At 38.6% G+C, this 10,133-nt stretch overlaps 1 protein-coding gene across 1 annotated transcript in view; it reads right to left on the bottom strand.

Moving 5' to 3' along the window:
* mtr (5-methyltetrahydrofolate-homocysteine methyltransferase) overlaps positions 1–10,133 on the bottom strand; it is a gene marked incomplete at its 5' end in the record, with an annotated part of 32,378 nt that overhangs the window by 21,782 nt on the left and 463 nt on the right. The window contains 14 exon segments of the mRNA XM_035660641.1: positions 890–979; positions 1,050–1,190; positions 1,719–1,835; positions 2,206–2,385; positions 2,461–2,646; positions 3,539–3,679; positions 3,801–3,913; positions 6,246–6,325; positions 6,423–6,490; positions 6,933–6,994; positions 7,643–7,743; positions 7,837–7,931; positions 8,256–8,315; positions 9,617–9,723. Coding sequence (XP_035516534.1) covers positions 890–979; positions 1,050–1,190; positions 1,719–1,835; positions 2,206–2,385; positions 2,461–2,646; positions 3,539–3,679; positions 3,801–3,913; positions 6,246–6,325; positions 6,423–6,490; positions 6,933–6,994; positions 7,643–7,743; positions 7,837–7,931; positions 8,256–8,315; positions 9,617–9,723 — 1,541 coding nt within the window.

Raw genomic sequence — 10,133 nt, 5'->3', positions numbered from 1 at the left:
AAGAAAACATTGGTGAATCCCAGAAATCAAAATAACAAAATAAGCCTAAGCCAAAAATCAGAGAAAATTTGTTGGTATGTCACCCAATGTTTGGGCATTTTTTCACATAAAATGATTTATAAAATGAAAATGAAAAAAGATATTTCTTCATCGGTGAGTAACATTTGGTGGCTGTACGAATCTTCTGATTTCTGGTTTTGAGTGTAAGCAAAATGTCATTTTGAGAAAATAAAATGTTTAACTATAATGGCTATTGAATGTTGGTGCCTGGTTGGTTTTTCAGAATTTTTACTACTACAAAACAAATCAACATATTTTGATATGATATGGACTTACTTACTTATGGACACCTTACTTATTAATCTTTATGGTTATGCCAAATATTGGGGAACTTATACAAGAAAGTGTATCAATTTTGGCATGGAGCTGATGGTATCAGAGGCTATATTCCAGCTCTTTTAGGGACCTCTTTATTTTTCAGTAAATCCACTACCATCCAACAAGACTTGGAGTGCAGCAGAGGAAGACTTTGACTGAATTCAACTGATGATTAAAGGACCAGTGTGTAGGATTTAGTGGCATCTAGCGTTGTAGCTGCAGGTTACAACCCCCTCACCTCACCCTCCCATAAGCCAGTGTGCAGTACAAATTACAGTGGCTGCAAAACTCACAAGAAACACAAAAGCCGGTGTTTGGTTTTTCCATTCTGTGCTACTGTATAAACATGGCGGTTCAACATGTGGACCATGATTCTCTGTGTCATAGCATTTTGATCAGTGTAGCTGAAGGAAAGCTAATTAAATGTCAGTAATACCAGTATGTAGAGGTGTTCTGGGAGAACTTAAAATCCTATCCAAACCTAATTTACAGTAATCATCAAATATCTCACCTTAATGAGTGCATACTCCAACCTGTCCTCCACACTTCCTTCTCTCCACTCATCTGTCTGAACCACCTTCTTCTCTCCTTTCACATTGTCCTGTGAACAGCAGATTTTGATTCAACAACCAAACTAAAGCAACAAAAATCTGGTCTATGTATGTGTGTACCTGTGCATAGGCCAGTAGTTTTTCAGTAGCATCTGGGTCTCTGTTCCAGATGAGGTTTTCACACAGTAACAGCAGCTGTTTATCTATGTCATCATAGACTGGCAGGTTCCCAGCATTCACTATCCCCATATCCATACCATCCTGAAACGTGACAGAGGACACACATTGTGTGGCATCAGCAAATTTTGATTTCGTTTTCAACCTAGTCTTTGTTTAAAGTTGTTTTAGTCTGGTTTTTGCTGTAACTTATCTTGATTTGAATGGTTTTATTCTAGTTTTACTTGACTTAATCTACAGAAAATGTTGTCGACTAAAATGGGTGTTTGGGTTACAATTAATCAAAATATTATTGAAATCGCAATATGGCCAAGTGAAATATCAAATTGTATAAGCTGCAATTTTTTGATAGAAGGTAAAACGTGTGACAAACAGCATTATAATGAAGTACTGTAATGTTGCAGAGATGTCTTGGTCTACAAATCTTGTTCTCTAGATTAAAGATAACATGTTTGCTTGGTACAGATCCCAAAGAATTGCACATCATCATGATTTTAATAGTTTACCTGAAAATTAATGAATGAATGTAATATAATTTGGGGTATTTCCAGATCATTTACAATAAACCACACTTACATATTTCTTTCTTTGAACTCTGTTGCTCGTGTTTACCTTGATAGCATGGTAGAGAAATGCTCCGTGCATAGCTTCTCTGATGGTCTCCATCCCTCTGAAGGAGAAAGACAGGTTGGACAGACCTCCACTCACTCTGGCTCTTGGTAATGTCTCCTACACACACACACACAATTAATGCTTGTCTATAGGTGTGTGTATTTGTGCATTTGGGGCCTCTAGCAGAGTGTAAAAGGTTTCCCCAATGACGATTAATAACCTGGTAAATTCAGTTTAAATTGAAATTACAAGGCAGGACAAAATAACAATTGTTTTTTAGCACTCTAATAGCCTTTTAAATAATTATTTGGAGAATAAAGAGGCTTTGAACAAGTAAACAGAGAGAACAAACAGCTCCATGGGGCAAAGAGCGGAAATATGCTCCTCTCTGCTCACATGCTCTGGGACAGACACAAACTTCAAATAATGGATAATGAGGATCGGTTGAATTTGCATTAATTGTTCTTGGGACTAACAGGTGCATTACCTTGATATGTTTGGTGGCTCTGATGAAGTTGACAGCGTACTCATTGTGTTCCTCCATGCCTGTACCAATGGTGAGGATGTTGGGGTCAAAGATTATGTCGTTTGGGTCAAATCCCACTTTGCTAACCAGCAGTTTGTAGGCCCGAGTGCAGATCTCCACTTTACGGCCTGTATCTGTGGCCTTGAAAGGACAGCAGACTTGTGAGCACATATGATTGTGTTATGTGTGAGTGTGCGTGTTTGTTTGCCTCCTCACCTGTCCCTCTTCATCAAAAGCCATGACCACCACAGCTGCTCCGTAGCGCTTCACAGTGGCAGCTCTGAGCAAGAACTCCTCCTCTCCTTCCTTGAGACTGATACTGTTGACTATACCCTTCCCCTGACAGCATTTCAACCCGGCCTCAATCACTGAGAAGTTGGAGGAGTCAATACACAGAGGAACCTGGGGAGGAAAGGGAGAGGCTCAGGGCCTCTTTCTTGACTTTCATTCATAGGTTAGTTATTAACTGGTTCATATACTTAACAAACCATTTTCCAATGTAAGCACACAACTGAAGATGATAGGTAATGTTGTAAAAGCCCCAACGTTGAAGTGGAAACATAATATTCTAATTAAAAAAAACTTTGTATTCACTGGCTGGCACCACACAAACGCCCCTGATTCAAAGGGATGCACTACTCATTTGGGCGGCAGTCAGATTTGACAAATTACAAGACTACGGATATACAGCCATGATAACAGCTCTGTAAAGCTGTACTTAGGCACAGCTAAATGCTTTGAGCTAAATGCTAACATCAGCATGGTAACTTGCTCACATGACAATGTTAGCATGCTGCTTAGTACGCACAATGTTAACCATGTTCACCATCTTTGTTAGCATGTTAGCACGCTGACATTAGCTAATTAGCAAGTAGACTACATTTAGGAGTAGGCTTACAGTAAGACGTTTCTCTTTGATACTTTGATAAAGCTTATAGTTAGGGCTGGCTCAGGTGAGTCCTGAACGATCCCTTAGTTGTGGCCTAGACTGCCAGGGGACTTCCCATGATGCAGTGAACTCCTCTTTCCTCCTCTCCCTGTCTATTTGTACACATTCATGTCCCATTAATGCATGTTACTAACTTAGCTTCTTCTCTAGAGTTTTTGTGCTTTTTGTCTTCCAAGTTTCCATGGATCATGGTTGTGCCTTCTGCCACGCCCACTGATATTATTATTAGTAGTAGTAATATTAAAATTTTTATTATCATAGTTGTTATTGTAGTTGATATCAGTAGCATCTCTATGTCTTTTTGTCTCAACATCCAATCAATTCCACTGGCTTTTAATGTTTTACCCGTGCAATGTCTGGTTCAGAAGCAATTAGGTTACAAAATCGGGCCATAGCTGTTGGCCCCTCCAGCATCCCCTCATCCATGTTTATATCCAGGACCTGGGCCCCCATCTCCACCTGGGCCTTAGCAATGCTTAGAGCCTCCTAGACAACAAACAGAGAAGCACATACTGCATAAACACATATGCAACCTAGAACTTTGACTGCAATTTCAGAAAATTACAAAAGAAATAATAATAATTATTTTACTTAAAAACTGTCTCACCTCATAGTTTCCTGCCATGATCAGCTTGGCAAACTTGCGTGACCCAGCCACGTTGCAGCGCTCACCAATGTTAACAAAGTTGGTGTAAGGGCCAATCTTGAATGGCTCTAGACCTAGAAAGGAGAAAGACCATTGACATTAACATCCTGCAGTTACATTAGCCAAAATTTATTCAGCACCACTGTTTTTAAACCACTTTTTAAAAATAAAAACACAAACATTGTCAACAACATGTATGAAACATGTTTTGAATCTGCTCTAAGCTTGCCATCATTTCAAGCTGCTAGAAGGTTTTTAATAGGAAACGGCCAAATAGGAAGTGTTTTTTTAAATATTATTTATAATATATTTTTGTTCTTTTATTGCCTTTAATTGATAGCGACAGCTGAAGAGTGACAGGGAAAGGAGAAAGGGAGGCAATGATGCAGCAAAGGGCCACAGGTTGGATCCATGACCGCTGCAGTAAGGACTCAGCTTTGGTACATGGGGAACCAGCTCTACCAGGTGAGCTAGCAGGAGACCCAAGGAAGTGATTTCTTGACAGTAAGAGGAGTCAGAGGAGCAAAGTGGTGTGTATAACATGACTGCTGTTTAAGTTGACTCGTGACCTTCTGAAAATCTGTCGTACTAGACTACACACGAGGCTGATAAGGTTAAACACTGAGCACCCAACATATCATAGTTCCAATTTGTTAATGAAGGCTAAGGTTTAGAAGTAAATCTGTCTCCTTCTAAGAATGCATTGTAGGTGATTATTGAGTGTCATTGATTTAGGATAAGTATTAGACTTAAGTAGGCATAGTTCCTTGCTTTGAACCAATACCCAATTGGATCTTCACACATGTTTAGTTAGATAAGTTATGACCATATCTGGGACACTAGTAGGTCTTGTGGGTCTAAGTTTGTGTTAAATATCACCCTTCATGAGGTAACCTTCAGAATTAGGTTGGCATCTATCTACAGTGACTCTCCTTGTACTGATGGTCTTTATTGTCCTGGATTGAGCTTAAATACTGCTGTGTGTGGCTTTAAGTTCTCCAAGGAACTTGATCAATTTCGAGTTAATCACCTAGCATACCCTAACCCCTCCTTCACAAAAGTGAACACAAAGTTTTTTATACTGAATTGATCAAGAGATAGGTAAAGAAGAAGAAAGTGTTTGCACCAACACCAAAATGGCCGACTTCCCTGGGTTTAGGGTTATGGGGTCGCAAGAGCTTTTTTGTAACGTCTCGGCATGTTTCACGTGCCTACCCGAGTTCGTACATATCGGTGAAACGTCGGCCGGGGGCTGGCTTGTTTGTAAAAACCCTGTTAGGGGCGCTGTCAAACACCGACAAACGAATCTTTGGTATGTGAGGCTACTGGGCACCAAGTCTTACATGTGCCTGTGAATTCCATATCATAACTATTACGGTTTCCGCACATGATTTACCATGCCACCCAGGAGCGCCACACTAGTGTGCAGATCGTTGACCATTTCATTAGTGAAGCTCCAGGGAGCATTGGGCAAGAACTACCAAGTTTCATTTTAATCAACACGTGCCGATGCGGAGATATAAACTTCTTCCATTTTAAAGAGCGCCCACCTTGTAGCGATGGGCCTGAAATTGTGCACGATGACCTTAAGGACAGACAACGGAAACATATGAGCAATAACTTGGGTGTCAATGGACATGACCAATTGGTGGAGAAATGGTCCCACTTCCTTTCTTTGACGAAAAATGTAGAGGAAGTCAATTTTATAGCATGCTTATTATTTTTGAAATATCAACCAATTCTTCGAATTACTCTTTTTTGCCAGGGACGGTCCCAGATGGCTACGATGAGAAACAATTTCGTGCAAATCGACAACCAGCGTATTAGGAGAAACACGAAAAAGTGGGCGTATATTTTGGACCCATTTCTCTTGCGAAAAAAATTCTAGGCGGAAGTGGCGTGGCCTATATGGGGGATTTCAGCTCCATTCACCGAATGCGAGTGGATATAAGGTTTTTGAATGTGCGACAAACTATGCAGAAGTATAAGCCGAAACTGAGTTTTTATGATAGTAGCCGCCATCTAGTGGCTAACCCGAAAGCGACCCATAGAATATAAAATTTTTCGCCATGACTGACATGTGCGCCAAGTTTCATGAGTTTTCGAGCACGGGCAAGCCTCCAAATATGCGTTTGTTTAGGAGGAAAAAGAAAAAGAAAAAGAATTCCTTCAATTACAATAGGGCCTTCGCACATTCAGTGCTCGGGCCCTAAAAATAAGGTCTGCCAAATAAGGGCCTGGTTCTTCCTGTAGCATAGGTAAATAAATAAGTTTAAGAAATTTCTGTATTTCAAGTTTTCTGATAAACATCCTAAATTCATTAATTTATATTCATTATCAACCAGAACCACCAGAAATGTACTAGTTAAGACATGAAATTCTCACTCAGTACTCAGGTTTTAATACCTGACAGCAGCAAGTAGTCTTGATAAACATCAGCAGCAGGAACCCTTGGCTGGCAATGTTTGACTGCTTCAGATATGGCTCTGTATGAAGAAGGAGGGGAGGGGAAAATATTTTCAAATTTTCAAACTTGCATGAAATTTAAGGCAAACATGTTCTTGTCAGAAATATGACAGTGACCTGATGTGTCCTGGAGTGGTCCCACAACAGCCTCCCACAATATTCACTAGTCCATCCATAGCAAACTCCTGCAAACAAAGGTTAGAAGAAACTGAGTTGCAGCAATAAGGCAGCCAGGATCAGCTTAACTTAATTAGCACACATTTTTCCAACTTCTATTTGTCCTGGGTGGTCCTTTGAGGCCAGTTTCTCTTTTTCAAGACAATTGTTGGGAATTACATTCCATAATCCAACATAAAACCAACAGAGAAAGGAAGAAAGAAAGAAGCACAAAATGTCATCCATGGCCTGTCCTTTAAGTTTACCATCATTCAAAGTGATAAATTCAACTAAAACAATGTGCCATGTTCTCACATCTGACTGGTTCCTGTTGCTAGGATTTTTTCAGGAGCATAAGGGCCATGATATCCCCCTCAATATCAACTGTTTCTCCACATGGTGATTTTAGCTATATTAGCAATGATGATAATCTTAACATCAAAACAAAAACATAATAGAATAGAATAGAACCTTCAAATTAGAAGCTGTTACTTGTGGAGTTTCGTCATACTCTCCAAACGTGTTCGGAAGACCTAACAGAACAAAGATAAGACAGACAAAGATCATTACATAATCAAAATGGTGCAACATAAATAAGGCCACAGTTTCTCACAGTCACAGTCATTTCAAGTTAACTAAAGGGACACATTTAGACAGTGTGTTAACATGCACTGCCCCAAAACTTTAAAGTAGCATTAGACTGCATTACATTCAAAGCTAGTGAATTTGTAATACATAGAAATATATAGTAAATCATGGCTTAAATTTGGAGAGTTATTTGCACCGTATAGAGGTCAGAGCACTCAGGTATAAAGTCTGTGTGCAATGGAACTATTATGGTGTTTAGTGATGATGTATAATCAGAAAAAAATAATAAACTGATTTTACAAATCTATTACATGTATAATGCAAAAATAAATTCAAATTCTAACAAAAAATTCCACTATTGAATTTCCTTATTCTATTTTTTTAATGACAACATTTAAAATGCAATTATACGGATAATTTCTTAAATCTTGCTTCCACTTTGTGATGACTTAAAAAATACTAAATCCCCCACACTAGTCGTTTCATTAATCTCCAATTGATTAAATATCCAATTTCTAGCGGCTTTTTCAAAACAATTATTAATTAGTTATTGACTGTAATGCTGCTAAATATATGTTGTGAGTGTGGGTTACCTGCATTGGGATAGCAGATAACAAAAGCTGTGGTGCTTTTTCCTATAGCCTCAATGAACGGCCTCATCTCTATCGCCCCTAAGGCACAATTCAGACCAATACTGCAACACAGAGAGGGAGTAGTGGAAGTCATGGTTTACAGTTATTATCAGAACTCTAATGTCACGCCACTGTTTTCTTATATAGTAACTCACCATAGAGGTTTAACGTGGGATACACTCACTACAAAGGCTTCTCCTGTCTGACCGGACAGAGTCCGTCCGCTCCGGTCAACGATGGTTCCTGAGATCTATGTGGGAGTGGGACAAGACGGCAAGTAGGGTATTAAAATAACTAAACCCTCCATAACACATTCGTCCTTGGTAAGCCCCAAGACATCTGAGATAGTGGGCATGAAACTTGATTTATAGTTGCTTTGTGTAATTTTAATTGTGGAAAATATAGTATAAATACTATGATAATAATAATATAATAAAACACATTTTTCACTTACATATAGACATGCATTTATACATTAGCTGCATATGTGCAAACCGAACAACTACAACCACTCCACCCCATGCATAAACCGAACAATTATGATGAGATTATGAACACAATATCGTGGACATACAAATATAGGTCTTCTTTCATTGCTCTTTTCAAACAGCAGGTCAATGGCAAATAAGGCAGCCTGTAGGAGGAAACACACATTGATAGAGACATCAATCATTGTACATACAACATCAGGTTACATAACCTACGAACAGCAAATACCCTTTACTAATTGGTGGCAGGTGTCGATTAAAATTGTACAACACAGGCCCTCTTATAAACAATTTCATCAAAGGTTTAACCATTACTATAAAGCTCTCCACAAGGACTAATACTATATATAATGTATGCAAGTGTATAAATTAACGAGGAATGAGGTAAGTGTCTTATATAGTGCCTAAAACAGGTCTGCTTAAATTGAAATCAACACCAATAACTGTGGCTTCAATGAGGTACTGCCCCCAAATGTATCATAATATCTTTCCATGAACAATCTCAATGAAGATTCTGCCATACTAAGCCAAAATAGTTAGTCAAAAACAGTATCTTAGGGTATCCCTTGAGGCAAATTTGTGGTTGATGATAATGGGATATAAAATGACTTGATTTTAAGCCATAGAAATTTATAATTTCAAAGGGAAAAAAAGCCTTTTGAATGTGAAGTTACAATAAAACTCATCTAAAAACCAAACAACTCAACTATTGCGCTAAAGCAAGAGAGCCAAATCCAGTGAATGGCCACGGCTAGCTTAGGCCACATTCACTTACTTTTCCCAGCTAGCCGTTTCCTGTTGTTGAGCACAAGTGGATCACTTTTGAGAAACTAATACAATGGTAATTTAGTTTGTTATCCCTAAACCAGCAGCTAAACTCAGTCTTAGAGAATAAAAACTATAACACAAGTAACTAGCTTAGTTTAGCAGATTACCAGTAACTGCTATCTCAGCCTTTGACTTTAGTAAAATTCATGATTTGGTGTGGTTAATTTGATTAAATCACATATGTAAATGTATCAAATTGACATTACATCCTCTTACAGTATACCCAATCAGACTGAAAACGTTAAACCCCTTCCTCTAAACTTAGCTTTTTGAGGATTTGAAGATTCAAATTGGTGAGATGAAAAAATAATTGTGATGCTAATAGTTTTTGGCTTCCCTAAATCAGAAAATACGGCAAGAGATATGAGACCTTATTCTGCAGTTGAGTGGGTTATATTTCACTTTTACAATGAAAAGGAAATAGGCCTTCTTTTGCACAGTTTATATTTACCTCAGAAAAAAAAAAAAAAGTATAAAGAAAATTAAGAGAAAATATATTTTGTAGACTAGTAATAAAGGAATTCATTTCAGACACAATTTGTTTTGTCATGAGAAAATCATTTTGTGAACCCAGTATTGTGTATTCTATTGAATTGTAAGTGTATCAAGTGAGAGCTACCTTAGCATTGGCAGTGTCAAAGATGGTTTCAACCAGAAGGATGTCTGCGCCTCCATCTAATAAACCTCTGACCTGTTCTGAGTAGGCCTCTACAAGTGCATCAAATGCTGGGAAAAACACAAAGACACACACAAACATTACATTGCTATTATACTGCATGTTGGTAAATGGTAAACGGTAAATGGACCTGTACTTGTATTGACACATTCACTCAGTGATGGCAAAGCCCATCAAATAGAAACGAACTCATTCATACACATTCACACACCGATGCACAGCATCAGGAGCAATTTGGGGTCCAGTATCTTGCTCGGGGATACTTCGTATTCGTATACTAACCCTAACCCTAACCCTCATTTTGACCGCTGTGTGTCCAATGCTCATTGATGCAAGTGCGGAGTGAATGCTGGCCCATGTGGTCCAATACAATAAAAGCCAAGCTACTGTAGCTAAAGCTGCTGAAAAAGTAAATTCTGTTTCTGATAGAAAGGTGTCAGAACACACAGTGAATCACAGT

This window comes from Morone saxatilis, unplaced genomic scaffold (genome assembly GCF_004916995.1).
Source record: "Morone saxatilis isolate NCDOM2014 unplaced genomic scaffold, NCSU_SB_2.0 Contig1, whole genome shotgun sequence".
Classification (NCBI taxonomy): Eukaryota; Metazoa; Chordata; class Actinopteri; family Moronidae; genus Morone; species Morone saxatilis.
This window is presented reverse-complemented; position numbering and strand designations above follow the sequence as displayed.